Here is a 22,898-nt window from a genome sequence, read left to right as displayed (position 1 = left end):
CTGACCAGGAAGTTCCTCCAATCATGGGATTTTACTCTTTTTCAACAGTTTCTTTCTTCTGTTGTAGAGTTTGTTTATGGCAGAAGACCACCAGATTGGCTTCCTTTTTTTGGAAGATAGCATCTTAGTTCTGTTAGGGATAGCACGATCCATGTACTCATGTAAGTGCTTATAAAGTGCATTTGTGTAGGATTCAGCAGTCATACCTCTATTGTCCATCTGCATGGGTGTCGTGAAGTTTGCCACTTCTGTCTTAAGAAGCGTAAGTTGGCTTTGGAGACATTTTTTACGGTTGCTTTCCTACTGGGGGTGGGAGCGGGATGTGGATGTCTAGGGTGATTAGCTTGTGGTAGGATCTGACCAATGAGGAATTGATCTCTGGTGTGGAACACCGGTCGCCCATGTTGGTGATGACCAGGTCTGGGATATTGCTGCCCCTGGTGGGGGTGTGGATAAGTTGATGCAAGGTGTTGGAATTGATGAATTCCAGAAAACGGTGAGCAAAAGAGTCGGTACATGAGTAGTTTTCCCAGTGAATGGTGGGGTAGTTGAAATCACCATTTATTATGGTGTTGGGTTGTACCCTAATATTTTCCAGTGCATCAAGAAAAGAGGAGTGTGAATCCTGGGACATGGTGGGGGGTCTGTAGCAAGCCAAACCAAATGCTATGCACATGGGGGATGCAGGGCCTAACCAAACCATGAAGAAACAAAAATGGCCAGCAAGGTTTAGCAGTCGAATATGCAGCCCAAAACAAGATAGTGAATGATCAGACTTTTATTATAAATAAAAAACAGACCGGTTTCGGCAAAATGATGCCTACTTCAGTGTTGAGCAAACAATCAAAATAGACACAAAAAAAATGCAAATTTATACAGAGTGCTAACCAATAAGCCCATGAATGTGCTGTTGAAACTCATGAATAATACATGATGTATTGTGAACTGGCTAACACTATATCTAAGACCATGGCTAATATTTGTGTTACACCTGAAACAGATAGTTCCAAAGACATCACAAAAACAAAATCATATTAGACTATGGAACCATAAAGGCTATAATTATACATAATAAAATATGTACATCCATAGTCATGATTATATTAAATATAAAAATATATGTAAATGAAAGAAAAGAAACTGTAAGGGGCCCATTTCAAAAACAGACGTAGTGAATAGCTCTAGCTACTCCTTGTAATATATATATATATATATATATATATATATATATATATATATATATATATATATATATATAAAATGTGCATTAAATGATTCAGAAAATATTATACCGGATATAGTTGGTAAATAAAGTGGGAGTCTATACATCCTTCTCCATTGACTGAGTGTTAAAGATGATCATTGAGACCAGGTGGAAAAAGTGCGCCCAAAGTGATTATCCAGTACTTTTCTTTGTGGTTGAGGATACCATGCCACTCTTGTGGGTTGCTGCGATCACCCACTATTCGGTCAATAATCAAACATGAACTGTGCTTGTTGATGTTTTAATACATGTCGATATAAGGCATTAGTCTCCCTTTTGTTTTTAATGTCACTTCGATGTTCATTTATTCGTGACCCGAGTGGCCTAGAAGTCTGACCAACATAGAATGCCCCACAGTGACATGATGCCAGGTAAACAACCCAATCACTGCTACAATTCCCAAAGATTTTGCAGTCGAAGACCTTACTAGTGTTGCGACTCGAAAAGTTCTGAGACTTGGTAATCTGTTTACAAGACCCACAGTGGCCACATGGATGTGTACCCAGTAGTTCATGTCCCATTATTGTGAGCCGTTTATGAATTGCTCCACCACTACCAATATGTTTGTCATGAGATAGATGGGACCCCAATGTTTTGCCTTTTTTATATGAGAATTGACATTCCTCTCCCAGAAAAGATCCGAGTTGTTCATTGGCTAATAAGATATTCCAATGTCTGTTTATGATATCGCTAATCACGTAATAGGTCCTACCGTATGTTGTGATAAATCTGATGGTGGGTGATCTGGAATCACCAGAAGAAGTCTTATAATCTAGCAGTCTGTTCCTATTCATCTGAGAGGATCGTGTCCATGCTGTGTTGATATCTGCAAAGTTATACCCCCTACTGGCAAATCTGCGTCACAAGTCAAGACTAGCAATGTCATAATATGATTTAGTAGAGCTAAGGCGTTTCATGCGCATAAATTGTGAAACCGGGATGTTTCTGATGGTATGACGTGGGTGCATGCTTGATGCATGTAATAGAGTATTATATTGAGTGTATTTGCGAAACACTCTGGTAGCCACGGTATGGTCATGATTTCTTGAAATAGTTACATCCAAAAAATTGATAGTCTGCATATCAAAGGTAATAGAAAATTCAATTCCCCAGATGTTGCCATTGAGATATTCTACAAATTCATGCAAATATCCCACATCCGCACGCCATACCATCCAACAGTCATCCAGGTACCTACGCCAGATGTCCATTTCTACCAGGTATATATTATAAGATGCATCATAAATCATGCACTCTTCAAAAAATGCCATAAACAGGTCAGCACAAATGGGAGCAAAAGATGCTCCCATAGCTGTACCCTGTAGTTGCCAAGAGCATTGTCCTTGAAAATAAAAAAAACATTTTTGTTGAGTACATGTTCCGACATGCAAATCAATAGCGTATTGAACCCTGGTGAGTAGAAACCAGCCCTATCCAACCAATATTTAAGGGCTTGTAAGCCAGCCCAATGTGGTATACTGGTATAACAAGGCCTTGACATCCAATGTGCACATTAGCCACCCAGGCTCTAATTGTGTGTCCTCAATGATTTTCAGGAACTGTGTAGTGTCCTGTAGCCTTGCCCTGACCAAACCCAAAAGAGGTTTGAGATATTGTGTCAGGAAGGCTGACAAGGGTTCAGTCAAAGAATCAATGCCTGAAACAAATGGTCTTCCTGGAGGTTTGGTTAGGGATTTGTGAATCTTGGGTAGTAGATACATAATCTGCTTACGGGGGTCCTTAACTTAAAGTTGTATAACACATTTTTTGCTGATGATGCCCTCCTCACATGCTAGATTCAGAAAAGAATCAATTTTGTGCTTGAAATTCGGGGTTGGGTCTATGGCCATGTTCATGTAACATGCTGTATCTGATAACTGGGATAAACCCTCTTGAAGGTAATCACTCATGTTTTGTACAACTACGGCCCCACCCTTATCCGCTGGTAATACAACTATGTCTTAGTTGTTACGTAGCTGTTGGAGGGCAATGCTCTCCTGCTGTGAAAGATTATGTCTCAACATAGTATATCCATAATTTTGAAAATGTAAGCCCCTCAACACTGACTGCATAAAAATCGACACATGCTTGTTCATAGGAGGCTGGAATTCAGATTTACCAAATCTGAATTCATTAGATCTTAGAGATGTGTCATCTGCAAAAACAACTTAAGGTTAAGACTACGACAAAAATCAATAACATCTGTAACTATGTGGTATTCATTAGAAAAAAAGCCAGGTATAAAACTAAGCCCTTTATTCAAAAGAATTTGTTGATCACCAGACAAATTTACATTGGATACATTTAAAACATTTTGGTTGAGTTATTCATCTTGACTTATGTTAGAAAGTTCTGGATCAAGCCCTCCAGGGAATGCTCTAATGGATCTTTTCTTATGTTTCCTTCCTCCTCTGTGTTTGGAACCATTTCTAAAGGGATATTTTTATTCATTTTCTTTTTGTGTGGTGATCCCCTATCCCCTGAGCTGTCATAATCTGTAAGAGAGGAATCCTCTCCTCCTGAAGTGCTGTTGTTGAACCCATCCCTATTTTTGAGAATAGATCTTGGTCTTTTCTTGGGGTGACCAGAGGCAGGCCCCTGACCAACCTCTGCAAATCTGACAGAACGATTAATCTCAAAGGGACGTCCCCTTTGATAGAGTAATCTCTGTGAAATTTTTTTATCTTTCTTTCTTTGATAATTTTTTCGTGGTTTGTCAATTCTTTAGATAACTTCTTAATGTTATCCTGAAATTTTGGTAGGGACTCAAATTTTTTACAATCACAACACAATGTTTTAACCTCCTGAATGTTCACATCTACCATTCTCTCGTAGTATTGTAAGAGAACATTCACAAATAACATAGACCCAATTTGTAAAGCCTCCTTCCAATCACAATTCAACTTGTCATCCGGTCTACCTACCAGTGGTTTGGAGCCGTATTCTCAGGCCCCTTGGAGCAATATTCTTGTTAGAATATGCTCTGAATAATTTCAGATGCCATATGTTGGATCTCAAAGTTTTGAGTCCTTTGGTAAGAGAGTGGAAGGATATATCACAGTCAGATGAAATATGTTGATCCCTGTTACTTGAATTACTGCCTGGTGAGGTATTGATCCCAAACACTTCAATATCCTCCCGATCGGCACATAATCCAGATAATATACTCTCAAGGTCCATGCTGTGAGTGTCCAATGAAAGCTATAAAATGAATAATAAGAAGAGAGAATGGCAGTTGTTGGCAAGCCCAGAAAAAACTTCAATGATTGCTCCAATTAAGGTAGAGGTTGATAAGAGGCACCCCAGCCGCCTCAACAAAGTACCAAAACTAATTCACCGTCCTGAAAAATCAGGAAGGTTAATATGGGAAGAAGGTTCAACAACGTAATAATATTCCTAAATTGATAGGTTGTGATAACCTGACTAGAGGAATACTACCAGATGGATATCCAACACATATATATAAAACTGGATGAGAGGAATGCAAGTAGATATAATCAATAAATCACAAGGCTAAAGGTCAATAATATAAAGACCAAAAAAGACCCTGCTGGTAGTAGCCTAAATTATTCTGGGTGATTGACCTGATTTTCTTAGTATGATCTAAATATAGTCTTACTAATACCTTGGGATACAGTGAAATCAGATGCGCCTAGAGAAAAGGTGGTCCAACAACCAATTAGGTTTGATATATTATGTTTGATAAGATCCACATACACAGCCAAGATGTAATGACTCTTGCAAGTGGCCGTCCAGCATTGGTAAATGTATCATAAAGGCCATGTAATTAAACAAAAATACCAATAGGTGAATCATTAAGTAGGGAAGAGCTAATATCCCAACAGCTTAGCAATATTGCAATGTAGAATTTGCAATATAAAAAGTACCCCTGCATGCATGAATACTTATGGGGCCAAAACAATTCACTATGTGTATTTGCCTGAATCCAAGGCCAGGTCATATGGTTCTCCTCTATACACAATGCATCCAATAGTTCTATAACCTTCTGTTCCACAAAATACAGATTTTGCAAAAACAATAGTTTCCAAAAACAATATTATCCAGGTAAAGCACTTGCCTGAATAGTAAATCTTGAAATCCAAATATGTACCTATCAAACTTGCCCTCTAATACAATATAATGACAAAACAAATCACTTGTAAAACATCTGATCCAGAATATTCCTAAAATAGGCTCATATATAATATTAACTAACAATTTGTTAATAATATCGATCAAACTGTATCTACAAGAATAAATTGTAAATATAAAACAAGAGTGCTGAAATATCATATATTCATTAATAGTGTCCCAAATTCTTGAACATTTAAATTGTGTCTGCCTTCAGAATAAGGTCGCGCTAGTCGAAATTAAGTTTGGAGTGAGAGTCCAATGATGGTACTGGGCAATTCAAACAAAGTCCAAAAAAGTAAACATACCTATGTATAAACCTACAGATGTCCCCCTAACACACTGTCATAATAAACAGCATATGCCAAATATGTAAATAATGTTGAGGTACAAGTAGATGTCGTAAACTTGTTGAGCCAAATAGCAAAAAATAAGGCTCCTACGTAAAAACATACACTTATCCCCTTGACAACATACCCAGTGAGCAAAATAATGCCCAACTGTCATACACTGTATAGGAAAACCATATATGTTAAACACAAAGTGTATATACAAAATACTGAAGATATTACTATAAAACTTAGTCCCCAAAAGGAAAAATACTGTTCCACGCTGTAAAGTCACTCAATCCATCAGGTTGAATCCGTACAGACTGACATATAATCCAAACCAACAGTACCAGCAGGAAGATGTCACGACCAACACGTGTAGTAAACGCCTGCTTGGCTCTTGTCACAAACACGTATATGGATAATAATAAAATGTCCCGAAAGTGTAAAAAAATCACCTCGTTACCTTAAATGTGAATATCCATCAGTTTTGAGCACCAACCATTTGAATACTGCCCCTTGATGGTTAATACACTATCCGCATCAGTAGCGTGAAACGCACTCGATGTATGAAATGAGGTAATCCACTGAATCGTAGGCCCCTATCCTCGAAAACATACAATACGCCACAATCCCCAAGTAGAAATGCAAAACAATGAACCATTTACTGGAAAAAGCGTCCGTTCTTCGAACCACAATCTCAAATCCAGCTAGATATTTGCTGGATAACCCAGAAGTCTGTAGCACTATCAGGAGAGATTCCTCTATGACAAAAAATGGCGCATCAACTGCTGGTCCCACAGCACAGCTCAAGAATCCAGTCCAAACCAAATGTTATGCACGTGGGGGATGCAGGGCCTAACCAAACCATGAAGAAACAAAAATGGCCAGCAAGGTTTAGCAGTCGAATATGCAGCCCAAAACAAGATAGTGAATGATCAGACTTTTATTATAAATGAAAAACAGACCGGTTTCGGCAAAATGATGTCTTCTTCAGTGTTGAGCAAACAATCAAAATAGACACAATAAAAAATGCAAATTTATACAGAGTGCTAACCAATAAGCACATGAATGTGCTGTTGAAACTCATGAATAATGCACGACGTATTGTGAACTGGCTAACACTATATCTAACACCATGGCTAATATTTGTGTTACACCTGAAACAGATGGTTCCAAAGACATCACAAAAACAAAATCATATTAGACTATGGAACCATAAAGGCTATAATTATACATAATAAAATATGTGCATCCATAGTCATGATTATATTAAATATAAAAATATATGTAAATGAAAGAAAAGAAACTAAGGGGCCCATTTCAGAAACAGACGTAGTGAATAGCTCTAGCTACTCCTTGTAATATATATATATATATATATATATATATATATATATAAAATGTGCATTAAATGATTCAGAAAATATTATACCTGATATAGTTGGTAAATAAAGTGGGAGTCTATACATCCTTCTCCATTGACTGAGTGCTAAAGATGATCATTGAGACCAGGTGGAAAAAGTGCGCTCAAAGTGATTATCCAGTACTTTTCTTTGTGGTTGAGGATACCATGCCACCCTTGTGGGTTGCTGCGATCACCCACTATTCGGTCAATAATCATAAACATGAACTGTGCTTGTTGATGTTTTAATACATGTCGATATAAGGCATTGGTCTCCCTTTTGTTTTTAATGTCACTTCGATGTTCATTTATTCGTGACCTGAGTGGCCTAGAAGTCTGACCAACATAGAATGCCCCACAGTGACATGATGCCAGGTAAACAACCCAATCACAGTTTCCAAAGATTTTGCAGTCTAAGACCTTACTAGTGTAGCGACTCGAAAAGTTCTGAGACTTGGTAATCTGTTTACAAGACCCACAGTGGCCACATGGATGTGTACCCAGTAGTTCATGTCCCATTATTGTGAGCTGTTTATGAATTGCTCCACCACTACCAATATGTTTGTAATGAGATAGATGGGACCCCAATGTTTTGCCTTTTCTATATGAGAATTGACATTCCTCTCCCAGAAAAGATCTGAGTTGTTCATTGGCTAATAAGATATTCAAATGTCTGTTTATCATATCCCTAATCACGTAATAGTGCAGGCTTTCTCTGGCAAAGCATCATGGTCTGTCGATCATGTCATCCCAGGCAGACAGATACTGGATTCCCTTAGAATGACACCAGAAGCTTAGCCAAAGTCAATCATTTTGTCTCTGTACTGTGGTATCATTCTGGGTGATGGCAGGATGCTACTAAGGGCTAGGGTCATACCTGCCTGGGCTACAAGATCAGAGAGCTCCTCCATGTCTCTTTTCATGTAATCCAGGGAGGTACGTCTCAGGTCATTCACACCAACATGGACAATGATGGAGTCGTATTTGGACTTGTTGTGGAGTGACCTGAGTGCGTGGGTTATGTGGCACATCCTGGCACCCGACAGGCAGCTGACAGTAACTTTCTCCTTGTTTAGCCTGGTGAGTGGAACATCAGTGTGCCTGACTACAGAGTCACCTATGACTAGAGTGTTGGGTACGTTATGCCTTATGGGCTGTAGTGGAGTGGCACACTGAGTATGTGGGCTATGTGTCATTTGGGTTGTGTTGGGGGTGGAGGTTGCTTGCATTTCTGCTTTGGAGGTCTCAGTTGTTTGGGCAAATTTTTATTGAGAGCCTCCGTGAATGTACGTGTGTGTTTTGTGCTTCTGTGTGTGTGTTTTGGTGGTGTAGGTTTTGAGGGACTATGTGATGAGTGTGGTATGGTGCAAGTGTTTACCTACTCCTCTTGACTGTCTAGTCCAGTCTTCAGTGAAGACAGCTTTGCTTCCAGTTTGGCTATATAAGTGCATCTCTCACAGGTCGTAGTGTTGGGTGGTAGGAGGAGAGGGTTGTCTGTGTACATGAGGCAACTGCTGCCTTGCCCCAAGATGCCCAGATTCATCAGGTAGACAGGAGACAAACTGGGAGCTGACCTTTAGACATGCCTGAATAGGTGCTTATTAAGTAATAAAAACTGTTTTCCTCTAGACAAGTGAGGAAAGTTGAGCGCTGTAGTAATTTGTAGCTTATTTAGTGCTTACAACAAGTGCTGAACTCAAAGAAACAGATTTGAGTGCTATAACTAAAAAGTTGGCTAGTTGCAAGGGAAAATTTGTAAACCAGACTTTATGGCGCCAGGAATAGTTTAACCTTAGTTAAGCCGGGGGGGGGGGGGGGGGCTCAGGAGCTTACAAACAGTCCTGGATATAGCAAATCTGTATCTGGACTACACTTGTTACAAGAAAGGGGGGAAACAAGCTTAGAATTTTTTTCCAGTAAAGTGGAAATGGAGAAAGCTGGAACAGAAGTTAATTCAAGGTTAAGAATCTGAGTGGGTTGGCCTTCACAAAAGTTCTCTATTAGAGTGAATGAACTAATGACACTAGACCGGGAAGAGTGTCACAGACCAAATATACAGTATGGGCGGGCAACTGCAAAGCCACCAAGTATGAGAACACCACAACACTAGGGTGGGTGGGGAAACTATTACAGCTCCTAGCTGTAGTCACTAAATGAAGGTTTTAAACAGATCAAGGAGCAGGCAGAGTCTAGAGAATGCTTTTAACTGCAAACAGACTAGACTAGAACACAGAAACCTCAAAAAATCAAAAATACACAGAAAAGCTCAAATAGAGCACTCACAAACAGAAAATACAACTCAGTATGAAAAAGCAGTTCACAGTTAAGTAATTCAGTAAACATGCAATTAGAGTAATGAAACAGTATCTAGCAATGAAAAATACAGTTAAAACAGTACATAAATGCAGTGAAACAGTAAAAAAAGGCTTGAGTGTAGTGAGACCAAAAGGCAGTGCTCGAAATTGGTAATGACTGGCTCCTAGCCAGAAGCAAAGGTATTTTCTGGAGTGTTGGTCTATTTTTATGTGGTAATACGCATCCTGAAGATCTACTGAGCACATCCAATCGTCTTTCTCCAGAAAGGGAAGGATAGACTGAACCATGTCTGTTGTACAAAATTGTTCAGAACACTGAGGTTTAAGTTTGGCCTCCAGTCCCCTGGTTTTTTTGGCAATAAAAAGAATCTCGAGTAAAATCCGGATCCCATTTGGTCTGGTGGGACTGTTTGGATGACTTTTTTGAAGCAGCTTTTGAATTTCTAGTGCTGCTATATCCCTCTGACTGGGTGGAACATAGAGGATTCTTCTTTGTGGTCTGGGATAAAGACTGAAGGGGGTACGGTAGCCTCTGGTAATTATAGTATGCACCCAGGAATCCGATGTTACTGTGTGCCAGGCTGAAAGGTGCAGAGAGAATCTTCCCCTGACTGCTTCCAGCGGTAAGCAATCGGGCTGCCACTGAGAAGCGCTGTTAGGGTTGTCCAGAAAAGGAATCCTTGGATCCCTTGTTATGCGGGCCCCCTCTGCCACCGTAGGGACGTCTTCCCGAAGAGTTCCCCCCTCTGCCCCGGGAGGAATACTTGCCATGTGTCCCAAAAAGGCCCTTGGGATTTTGTGAACCACATCTTCCCACTCCTCTGATTCCTGGAGTAAGGTCGTTGAGGGGGTGGAAAAACGCACACCCACGTCAGAAAGTGTCTTTTCGTCCTCACACCTGGCTAATATGTCTCTGATTTTTGGGCCAAATAATGAAGAAGCATCAACAGCAGTGTTGATAAAGGAAGACTTGGTGTCCGCAGTCTCACATAAGTGCATCCAGGCATGGCGCTTGATGGCAATGCCTGTACCCACTGCCCTGGAAGTCCCTTCACCTGTATGTGCAATAAGCCACATGGATGAATTGGAGATCAACTCCAGGGTGGCAAGCTGGGAGGCAAACTTATCCCAGACCTCATCAGGTACTGCTCCCGCTAAGATCTCTGAAAGCTCAGTTAGCAGATCCCTTTGGAGTCACATGAAGTGTGCCAAAAATTTCAAGGAACGTATGGCAAAGGTCAATGAAGCGAAGACCTGCTTCCCGAATCTGTCCATCGTCTGGGACTCTCGCTTAGGGGGATGGACAACTGGACTCTCCTTGACAAGTTTCTTTTTTTGTGACCGTCACCACCACCATGGCATCCACTGCTAGACCCTTTGACCAATGGGGATGGTTCTCTGGCAGTGAAAGAATTTTGTCCGGTCTTCAGGAAATTGGCTCTATGGTATCAGGAACCTTCCATGCATGCTGCACAAGGAGTTTGATCAGCTCATCAGCAAGCGGGTCACCCAGGAAGTAAAAGGCCGGGCACGAGAAGCCTGTAGGAAAATAGATTCCTCAGAGGACGGGTTTGTGGGCTTCCAATCACCTCTCTGTGTCAGAATTTCCAGGATGCATCACCAGGGGGTGACAGAGGGGACCCCGCCCCCTTCATCAAAATCTGTATACTCAGTGACTGATTCTTCTAGAGAATCCAGGTGCTTCCTCTTGCATGATTTCTTATGGGATGGCTCCTCAGTGGAAAGGTCTGAGGATGACTCCAAAGATGGGGTCCCCTGTAATAGTGTATCTTACTGCTCTTGTGCCCGCTAGCACAATCTAGCAGATAGTGACAGTTGTGAAGCAGAGGATACATAAATGTGACACTTAGACGGGGATGGTGCCAACTGTGAGCCTGCTGAGGCAACAGCTCTCTCCATAATCTGGAAGGCAGGCCCATCCCAAAGAGGGATGGGAGCCCGGAACAGAGAAAGATAACCTCGGAACCGGGGTCACACCCCACTCCAATGAGCCCCCTCCCAGAGTAGGAGGCAGGAGAGTTCTTGTAACTGACAGGGCACCAGGAACCGTAGACGGCACCGTGGAAAAACACTAACTGAACCAGGGATCCAGGAGCTGGCAGCCAAATCATGGTCCCATAAGTGGGTTGGCTCCGATGGAGCTGTAGACCACACAGTCGGTTCTAGAACCAAGGTGAGATCCACCATCGGTACTGAAGTAGCTGGCACTGAGAACGTCGAAGTAGTGGGCTCCAAGAACTGCAAAGAGGTTGAAGGAGAAAAATAAGTGGGTCTGGGAAAGTAACCCTCAGCTCTGGGTGTGAGAGAGGTCCTAGGGGGAGCAGGAAGGCCTCTGGCTGCCAAGTGCTGATCCACCAATCTAACTACATCTAACTCTGAAAGGCTCCTGGTAGAATGGATGGATATCCCAGAGGGTGATTCTGGCCTTTCAAGAAATGGACTTAATTGTTGACCCAAGAAGGGGTCTGTAGATGGGGAGTATCTACCTTCGGCACTGTGGTCTGTTGACCAGTAATTTATTTTACAGGGGAGGACGTTACCAGAGTATCTGGACAGACTATTGTTGGTGCCGAGAGGGTCATTGGTACCGATGATAAGGTCGGCACTGTAGGAGTTTTGATAGCTTCAATAACAGTCGGCACCATGGGAGACATGACGGATTTCGGTGCCAGAGCAGGGGTTGGTGCAGATTTAGATATTTTAGGCCTCTGTTCCGAAGGGTAAGTCAAAACCTGAGTCTTAGTAGGCTTAGCTTCTTGTACCTTAGGGGACGAAGGTACTGAATGGCTCTTTTTCCTAGATCCTTTCTGGAAGACTTGGATGTCTCTGCCTCAGACAAAGCCTCACTAAAAGAGCATTTTAGCAGCCCCTTGAGAATAAGATTGTTTCACCTCTCTGCAAGGGTGCGAGCACTGAATCACTTGCAGAGTTCACATGGCAGTTGTATGTCCAAATGAGGGACAAACACATTTAAGATGCCCATCAGAGTTGGCCATCTTTCTGCCACAGTCCCTACATTGCTTAAAACCTGTGGTTCTCTTTTTCTGCCATCTTTCAAAAAAAAAAAAAAAAAAAAGCAAGAGGGCGGGCACACAGACACACACACAAATACTAATGCAAAAACAGAGACTACAGATTACAGCCTTTTTTTTAAATGACTGGTGGTGGTGCTGCCGTAGCGTTGTCGCCTCACGACGTTGCCCGTTCGATTCTCAGTTAGAGCATCTTCTGTGTGGCGACACGCGTGAATGGGCGTTCCTTCGTTGAAGGTTGTGCGTTAGGCCCGGCAAGCCAGCATGTGAAAATCTACTGCCAATCATTAGCGGACTGGAGTTCCGCTGTGGCGACGCCTAACTAGGAAAAGCCTAAAGATACAACAACATACCAACAATGGTACCTAGAGAAATACCACTAAGAGGGTAATGGAAAGAAAGAAGGAAAATAAAGATACCAGCGATGTTATTGAAGAATTACCAGCGGTAGAGGGAAGGGAAGGGCCTATACCAACGATGGCAAGTAGAAAACTACCCGGAAAAGGTAAAGGAGAGGTTATACAAACACTCACACCAATACACACCGCTAACAATAATTACAAAGGAGAATGATCAACAAATCAAACAAGTACAGAAAATATAAGGATATATAGGTCTATCAAAGAAAAACGTTTAGCACTTAGCTGAGAACACAGCTGACTCGTCTGATTTTCTACGCGGCGAATGAGATCGGAGGTGAAGGTAAGAGGGGCAGTATGGGTAGTCTTGGCTTGAGAGTTTCTGGCTGGTGCAAGCTTGACATAACAGCCGAGTCTGTTCTGAGGATTTTGTCCAGTCCTGGGCACCAATGTGCTTACCAAGATTGGGCACTTTTTTTTATCTTGGGACTTGCGCACCCAGCTATCTTTATTTTTTAACCTACGTCTGTCTATGACATATGCGATATAAAATACAGTTTATACATCAGTGTAGTCTTGGTGAGATTTTGTGAAAAACAGGGTCTACCTCGTGAAGGTACTCACCAAGACAGGAGTATGAACTCATTTCCAGCAATACCTCTCTCCTTTACTTGCTGACTTACCTCTCAAACTGTATGATGGTTACTCTGGTAGTGTCATTAACTGTTAAAAGAGGTCTGTTTCCTAAAAATCCTATGCTTAAGCATACTATCTTCTTTTCATATAAATTCAATAGCTAAACAATTATTTCAGCTGAAACAATGCATAATATGAGTAAACCACAGGTAACCAGTGTTGGGATTCATTCAACAAACAAATTTGTTAAATTCAACCACATTCCCTTTGCTAACAAAACTGAGTCAAAACTTTCATTATGTTAAAACTAAGTGTAATGCAGTGCCATGTGTGCACTCAAACAAAAAATATATTATTCAAAACTAGATCTAAATGTGTACAAATAGGCTATTTTCTTCTAGATTAAACATAAGTAACCTTGCTTAAAATCATCTAAAGCTTTCTACTCCTTCACCATAATGGATGTAGAGAATGCACATCATTTCCTTATAGATTCTCACTGTTCTTTTTTATTGAAAGATTGTATCATGTATATTAACCAATTAGCACAGAGAAAAAGAGTAACATGGTTGTTTAAGCCTAAAGTATTAGCAGGCAAAATGAGAATATTAATCAACGACTCCTGTAATATTAACTAATTCTGCTAGACTAACTAAAATTTCAAAGAACTATTGACATATATGCACACACAAAAAGATGAAGTTATTTACTTAATAAAAGAACTTATGAAAAATACATTAAAACAATTATCAAAGAAGTTGAGTCTAGGGTTAAAGGCCATATTTGATTCAAACTAGTAAAGAGTAGTACAATAAGGAAAGGCAGAAGAACAATTAGCATTATCAGTTAATATAGTATCGAACCCAGCCACTGGGGATGCACAAGCCAGTGCATTTCTTTGTGCCGGTCCCAAGCCCGGATAAATGGGGAGGGTTGCGTCAGGAAGGGCATCCGGCGTAAAACTTCGCCAAAAACATTTCATGCTGATACCAAGAAACATTTTTATACCGGATCGGTCGAGGCCCGGGTTAACAACGACCGCCACCTGTACTGTTAGCCTACAAGGTGCTGGCAGAAATTGGGTTACTGTTGGCCGAAGCAGGAGTAGAGGCAGAAGACATGGCCGAAGGCAGGAAGAGAGGAGAAAGGCTAGGACTGTGGTAGTAAGGGTGGGAACTTTGAATGTTGGCAGTATGATTGGTACAGGGAGAGAGCTAGCTGATATGATGGACAGAAGGAAGGATGGTATATTGTGTGTGCAAGAGACCAGATGGAAGGGGAGTAAGGCTAGGTGCATCGGAGGTGGGTTCAAATTGTTTTATCATGGTGTGGATGAGAGGAGAAATGGCGTAGGAGTTATTCTGAAGGAAAAGTATGTTGAGAGTGTTTTGGAGGTGAAAAGAGTGTCGGATTGAGTGATGTTTATGAAGCTGGAAATTGATGGGGTAATGATGAATGTTGTTAGTGCATATGCTCCACAAGTTGGGTGTGCAATGGATGAGAAAGAAAAATTTTGGAGTGAATTGGATGAAGTGGTGATGACTGTACCCAAGGGTGAGAGTGTGGTGATTGGAGCAGATTTCAATGGGCATGTTGGTGAAGGGAACAGAGGGGATGAGGAAGTGATGGGTAGGTATGGTGTTAAACATAGGAATGCAGAAGGTCAGATGGTAGTGGATTTTGTGAAAAGGATGGACATGACTGTGGTGAATATGTATTTTAACAAGAGGGAGGAGCATGGGGTGACATACAAGAGTGGAGTAAGATGCACACAGGTGGATTATATCTTATGTAGGAGGGCCAGTTTGAAGGAGATTGGAGACTGCAAAGTGGTGACTGGAGAAAGTGTAGTTAGGCAGCATAGGATAGTGGTTTGTAGGATGACGTTGGTTATCAAGAGGAGGAGGAGTGTGAGGGCAGCACCAAGGATCAAGTGGTGGAAATTGAAAAAGGGTAATTGTGAGATGGAGTTCAGGGATGAGTTAAGGCAGGCACTGGGTGGCAGTGAAGAGTTACCAAATAGCTGGGTAAGTACAGCAGAGCTAGTAAGGGAGACGGCTAGAAAGGTGCTTGGTATCACATCTGGACAGAGGAAGGACGACAAGGAGACATGGTGGTGGAATGAGGAAGTACAGGACAGTATACAGAGAAAGAGATTGGCAAAGAAAAAATGAGATTGTCAGAGAGATGAAGAAAGTAGACAGGAGTATAAGGAGATGAGGTGCATAGCAAAGAGAGAGGTGGTGAAGGCTAAGGATAAGGCATATGAAGAGTTGTATGAAAGGTTGGACACTAAGGAGGGAGAAAAGGACCTGTACCGATTGGCTAGACAGAGGGACCGAGCTAGGAAAGATGTGCAGCAGGTAAAGGTGATAAAGGATAATGAGGGAAACATACTCACAAGTGAGAAGAGTGTGTTGAGGAGATGGAAAGAGTACTTTGAGGGGTTGATGAATGAAGAGAATGAGAGGGAGAGAAGGTTGGATGATGTAGGGATAGTGAATCATGAAGTACAATGGATTAGCAACGAGGAAGGAAGGACAGCTATAAAGAGAATGAAGAATGGAAAGGCTGTTGGCCCAGATGACATACCTGTGGAAGCACGGAGGTGTTTAAGTGAAATGGCAGTGGAGTTTTTAACCAGATTGTTTAATGAAATCTTGGAAAGTGAGAGGATGCCTGAGGAATGGAGAAAAAGTGTTTTGGTACCGATTTTTAAGAATAAGGGTGATGTGCAGAGCTGTAGTAACTACAGAGGGATTAAACTGATCAGTCACAGCATGAAGTTATGGGAAAGAGTAGTGGAAGCAAGGTTAAGAAGGGACATGATTAGTGATCAGCAGTATGGTTGCATGCCAGGAAAGAGCACTACAGATCTGATCTTTGCTCTGAGAGTGTTGGTGGAGAAGTACAGAGAATGTCGGAAGGAGTTGCATTGTGTTTTTGTAGACTTAGAGAAAGCATATGACAGGGTGCCTAGAGAGTAGTTGTGGTATTATATGAGGAAGTCAGGAGTGTCAGAGAAGTACGTAAAAGTGGTACAGGATATGTACAAGGGTAGTGTGACAGCTGTGAGGTCTCCGGTGGGAGTGACGGATGCGTTTAAGGTGAAGGTGGGGTTACATCAAGGATCAGCTCTGAGCCCTTTCTTATTTGCAATGGTGATGGACAGGTTGACAGACGAGATCAGACAGGAGTCCCCGTGGACTATGATGTTTGCAGATGACATTGTGATCTGTAGTGAGAGTAGGGAACAGGTGGAGGAGACCCTGGAGAGATGGAGATATGCTCTAGGGAGAAGAGGAATGAAGGTCAGCAGGACTAAGACAGAATATATGTGTGTGAATGAGAGGGAGGATAGAGGAATGGTGAGAATGCAAGGAGTAGAGGTGGCGAAGGTGGATGAGTTTAAATACTTGGGGTCAATAGTTCAGAGTAACAGTGAGTGTGGAAGAGAGGTGAAGAAGAGAGTACAGGCAGGATGGAGTGGGTGGAGAAGAGTGTCAGGAGTGATTTGTGACAGACGAGTACCTGTAAGAGTGAAAGGGAAGGTCTACAAGAGGGTAGTGAGACCAGCTATGTTATACAGGTTGGAGACAGTGGCACTGACAAAAAGGCAGGAGTTTGAGCTGGATGTGGCAGAATTAAAGATGTTAAGATTTGCACTGGGTGTGACGAGGGAGGACAGGATTAGGAATAAGTATATTAGAGGGTCAGCCCGGGTTGGAAGGTTTGGAGACAAAGCCAGAGAGGCAAGATTACGTTGGTTTGGACATGTGCTGAGGAGGGATGAGTATATTGAGAAAAAGATGCTAAGGATGAAGCTACCAGGTAACAGGAAAAGAGGAAGGCCTAAGATAAGGTTTATGGATGGTGAGAGAGGACATGCAGGTGGTTGGTGTGACAGAGCAAGATGCAGAAGACAGGAAGAAATGTAAACAGGTGATCTGCCGTGGCGACCCCTAACTGGAACAGCCGAAAGATGATGATGATGATGAATTAATATAGTATCCAAGGGGTTATTAAATACTTATGATAAAAATGTGGTGAAGTCAGACATGCAATCCAGATGCGATTTGTTACTACAGAATTTAAGTATGAATAAAAAGGCTTTTTGGATATTTATAGGTCATATTTTGTGAAATGTTGCAATTTTAAAGAATTTAAATGTAGCCAGTTTTGAGCTATAAACACAAACATTTTAAGTATAGGGAAATATCTTCTATGCAGTAGGAAGGGGAAATATTTTCAATTGCCAAATTAATACTTATAATGTTATTTCTAGTTGTTGAGACCACATTTTTGAACAGGTTTGTAGGACCAAAATTTATGCAGAATATCTGCTTTCTCTCTAGCACAGATATCACGAGTGAAACAGTAATTAATAAAGAAATGTGCTTTTTGTACAGACATGAGATGCACACTTACGATCACGAGTTCTGTATAAAATATTTTTTAAGGGACATATTTTTTGCTACACATTATAGATGGCTTCATAAGGTTACTGCAACTGGCCTGCACATCCAACATTGACCAGAAGGCTGAGCATACAAGAGTTCTTAAATTTTTAGCACACTGTTAACGTGTAAGCACTGGATAAATCCTTCTCTTGTAAAAGAGCATCTACAACTTCTAGGATAAAGTTTACATTTTTTTTGTCTTAAAGAAAATGCCAAGAATCTTTCCCAAAAGAACTCAGTTCTATCCAAAACGGCTTTAAAACAGTACAAAAATACAAGGTTTCAGTTTTCGAACCACTTGCCACACTGATAGGGCTAAATAGTGGTGTAATCAAATCTTTAATTTATTTTAGGTTGTCTTAAAATGTGGTGTGGAAACAGAAAAATACAACAGCTCATAGTCGACGTCTTCAGTTAAAATATAAAATCAAAACATTCTTGTATGCCATATTTAATTCAAGTCTATTCACTAAACTTTAAGCATTCAAACTGGTCGACTTCCTTGTAAAAAGCTTCATGTCTATTTAAAGTAATTATGGCAGAATATTGTTTAGTTGGAATACATGAGATACCCCTTGCAAACTCATCCAATTGTGCATTTATGATGGACTTATTTTTTATAAGAAATCCCATATTTTCTTACATATTTTGAACCACAGTATATCCTGTCTATAGCCTTGTAAAGTAATTTGCCCAGTCATTCCAAATATCAGAGATCCAAATATTATAAAAATCCTTTGTAAAGAGAATTTTTATAATGCTGATGTAACAAACTTTTACAGAACCTTATCCTCAGTGTCATCAACACGTAATGTGAGGATGTGTCCACAGACTTCAAGCACCACCACCGCTCATGCACAGAGGCGAGTCCATTTAATAATATGTTCATACCCCATCATCTCTCCACAGTGATGTCACACAGGGCTACAGTAAGTTTAATCTGGAGGTGGCTTTGTAAAACGTTAATGATGCTTTTTACTACAAAATGCTCTAAATATGTAAGGAAAGACATGGTGTACAGAAGTCATTATGTGCCACAATTCAAGTATGAATGGCAGCAGAATGCTACTTTGTAGTTTGTGGTTTATAATGGACACAGTTTAAGAATATTTTCAGGGCTAGAAATTAATTTGATACCTTAGTAGTAGTAGTAGTGTTAGAAAAGGCTTCACTGCACTAAAAGAAATGAATGTCACAACACTTTCCTTCATATTTCAAAAATCAAGAAGAATAAAATGTACAATGAGGAGTGCTTTCAAGCTTTATAAAGAATGCAAATTTAAGAACATACATCTCCACAAATAACTGCTAACAGGTGGCATTCCTGTCTTGCACCATGCCATACCCCATGATTCATAAGTAGCTCTTGTGAAGCACAACACAACATGACTGGGTAGTTAAAATGTTGTTTCGCGTAAAGGGGGTAAACATGGATAATTATCAATTAATAATATTATTATATCATTTGGGTGCAATACTACTTAGTTTTTATCTTGCCACATTCCATGAAAGACAGTTTCAAAAACACCAGCTTATGTCACAACTACTCATTTATGAATCCACTTTATGGCCACAGTAGTGCAGCGGTTAGCACTGTCACCTCAGAGCAAGAGGTTCTCCGGTTCGATTCTCGGCTGTGGTGTCTTCTGTGCATAGTCTGCATGTCCTCCTTGCGGTTGTCCAAGTTTTCTCATGGTCCTCCGGTTTCCTCCCACATTCCAAGGACATGCAGTAGGTGGACTGAACACACTAAAGTGGCCGTAGGTGCTAGTGTGTGTGCAAGTGAGTGGTACAGATTAACTACAGCAGCAGGGCTAGCCACCTGGCAGTGTAAATCTTGGTATGAGATGACTGTCACTGTTGAAGTGACACCCCAATCTCATGTGCAAAATGCGAAAAAGGGGTTAAGAATGGATGGCTGAATGGATTGTGTTTCATAACCTCCATAACAAGAGCACTAGCTGTTGATGCATGCACAGAAAAATCCATTCAAGTTTAGCTTCTGCAATTTTAATGCATACTGGTTGTCACAGTCCGGCCTTTGATGTTTCAGAAGCAGAGATGACATTTAGTTTCCTCATCTCACTCTAATGTAAAATATAAACAAATAGGCAGTTCAAACAAAAGTTTAATAAGCACCATTTTTTAATTGATCATTAAGTAGCATATTTTATCAGTCCTGTAACCATTGAATTCTGAGAAATGTGCATCACAAAATTATGTTTTAGTAGTTAATACCATACTATAAATAGATAATGTACATGTTAAGTTTATTGGTTAAAAAGAATAAAACATTTCTTGGCTAGGTATGCTCTGTACTGTACTACTTGCTTAACAATCCAAAGCTGCTTAAGGCCATTCTAATTACATTATCAGATATCTAATCAATACATAAAGTATAATTCCAGTCAAAAGGATTAATATTCATGGATGCATCCTGCAGTGAACCAGACGTCCAGCTCTCAGCATTGTTCCATGCCAAAAACTATACTTAATAGTACAGTAGTTATTAAACAATACCTTGTACGATCAATAAATATAACAGTAGTACATTTGTGTCTGCAGCAATGTCAAGCTAAAACATTTAAGCAATACAACTCTGCAGGAATATGAGCAATGAAAGATGTTTATCTTGTATAAAATACACCTGCTACTTGAGCTAAAAAGCATACTGTAAATTATGACAAAACAAATATATGAAAACCAGGGAGAGCCACATGGTGAGTCCCACCAAGATAAAAAAAAGAAAACATGTCCCAAATATGCCATCAAAGATTCATAGGGCAACATTTCCATGGTTGTTGCTTTCTCTTCTCAGTGGAACACACAGTAAGCAAATCGTATTCTTTTCTTGCCCCAGAGGATATAATGAATTGCACAGCAAATGTTTTGTTTACCTGCTCACACTGAGCAAGAAGTGATTCTGTTTTTAATAATCTAAAAGAAAGCCACTTGTGATAACAAATACATGCCATGAAATACTTACATAAATTAGCCTGGCATGCATAAGTATCCCTAATAAATATTAATGAAACAGTATGTTGTTAGCTTAAGTCTTATTCAGTAGTAAGCAATTCATTATGAAATTCAGAAAAAATACTGCTCCCTGCACCTGTTAAATATCAGTATTTTAGGGCTGGGGAGGAAGGATGCATTACCTGACTGGATTGCTGGTCAAAGACACACGAAGAGATTCAAGGCAACTAAGAAGTCTGTCATCTGCTACACCACCTTTCAGTTCATGGATAAATTCTTGTGGCAAAATCTGTCGGCTACTCTTCAAATGTCCCTATAATGAAAGAAAAAACAGCAATTCTAAGATACAGAAGAATTGCATCTCAGGCTGTTTTAACAGATAACCTATCACAAATACTATCAATATGTATGAGACAAAATTATCTCCTGCTGTTGTGGAAGGAAAGGATTTAATTACTGCATCATGTTGCAATCTTATAAAGTTAGGAGAAAGACAAGTTATTTTATGTAGATTTAATCAGGTTCTGCCTTTCAGCAGCTTTTTTACCATGGGCAATGCATTTGCAATTTACACTAATGCACCAGACAGACAAATGAAAAAAAAACATTTAAATACACATACTTTATTGAAAAACATAATTAAAAGGAATGCATCATATACGATGCCAAAATCTTACATTATGCAGTATGAGATTAGTAAAGTACATTATACAGTTTTAGATTAATAAAGTTATCACGAACGTCTAGGACACTGACACAAAAGATACTTGGCAACTGAACATTTTTATAAACTAAATGCTTTGTTTAGTTTAAAAAAAAAACAAATAAACGCGTTGCCTGTTCCTATACTACATTTCTTGAAATTTTTTGATAGCCACAAGCTCTCATCTTGTGAAATGTTAATTTGTTGCTTTTAATGCATCAACCTCCAAGTGCTAAGCTCCATGGCTGGCAGAATTTATAGTAATATTCTTCCGGACCAAACACTGACAAGCAGAAGACAACCAAATAAGTAAAACTGCAAACATTTACCTATCTGCTTTCTGTTGGGGCTAATCTCACTAGGCCTAAACCAATTTCAAAAGCAGACATAAGTGGCATTTATACACACAAGAGGAAATTTAGCTAGCTTACTTGGGAAGTCCTTTGCTCCAAAGTGCCATGGGACCTTTAACATTAACGTAAGCTATTATTAATTCAGGTACCATATGAAAAGCATCATTCGGAAGTACACTCATTCTATAATACAATGTCAACAGAGGAAAGTGAATCCAAGCATCTGGTACAGAAAGAACACATGATCAGTTTTGCAAGCACTGAGACCAGAAGTGTTACTTGCTGAAGTAATGTCAATAAACTGAGTAAATACATGGGTTATCACTAGCACAAAACATGGACCGTTTATAAGCTGCAGTCAGAACAGTAAACTGAAAATTGAAAATTTAAAATATGTCAGACAGAAAAACCACAACCATCTATCTTTCTCTATGGCCACACCTCTGCCACAATCTACAGAAACAGATAATAGCAGTCAAACAGTTCTCTGAATGCTGTTACAAAGTTAACTGAAAAAGCTAAGTTAGTCAAAGTAAATTTGCAAACAAAAAATGACACGATTGATCAGTGCACTGTTACCAACTGCAGCTAACACAAAGCACTATAAAGGCAGGAATCTCAGCTTTTAATTTCTTGTTTAACCTTCAAAATTCAGTTTGGAATTACCAATCTGAGGGCATAATTACAATTTGATGAAGTATGATAGGTTATTTTTGTTATTCATGTTTTTTGTTTGGTTGACTGGTGAAGTCCATCTAGAAATGGAGACTCTAGGAGACAGGTGTCAGTATAAACAATGCAATACACAATCATAAGTGTTTTGCTGCAGCCCTCAGCTCTAAAAGTTTATATATTCAATAGAAGAGATGCAAAGCAGTCCTCGTAAGTCTCATCACTTGCAATTTTTCCTTTAC

At 40.2% G+C, this 22,898-nt stretch overlaps 1 protein-coding gene across 3 annotated transcripts in view; it reads right to left on the bottom strand.

Annotated features, from left to right (window-relative positions):
- Positions 1–22,898, bottom strand: part of DIAPH3 (diaphanous related formin 3) — a 4,946,160-nt gene that overhangs the window by 3,846,333 nt on the left and 1,076,929 nt on the right. For all 3 annotated transcript variants that reach the window (XM_044072887.1, XM_044072888.1, XM_044072889.1), the window contains one exon: positions 21,111–21,241. In XM_044072887.1, coding sequence (XP_043928822.1) covers positions 21,111–21,241 — 131 coding nt within the window. The remainder of the gene's footprint in view (positions 1–21,110; positions 21,242–22,898) is intronic.

This window comes from Protopterus annectens, chromosome 5.part1, assembly GCF_019279795.1.
Source record: "Protopterus annectens isolate FY-2018-M chromosome 5.part1, PAN1.0, whole genome shotgun sequence".
Lineage (NCBI taxonomy): Eukaryota > Metazoa > Chordata > Ceratodontiformes > Protopteridae > Protopterus > Protopterus annectens.
Note: the sequence above shows the minus strand (reverse complement) of the source record. Positions and strands in the feature narration are given on the sequence as shown.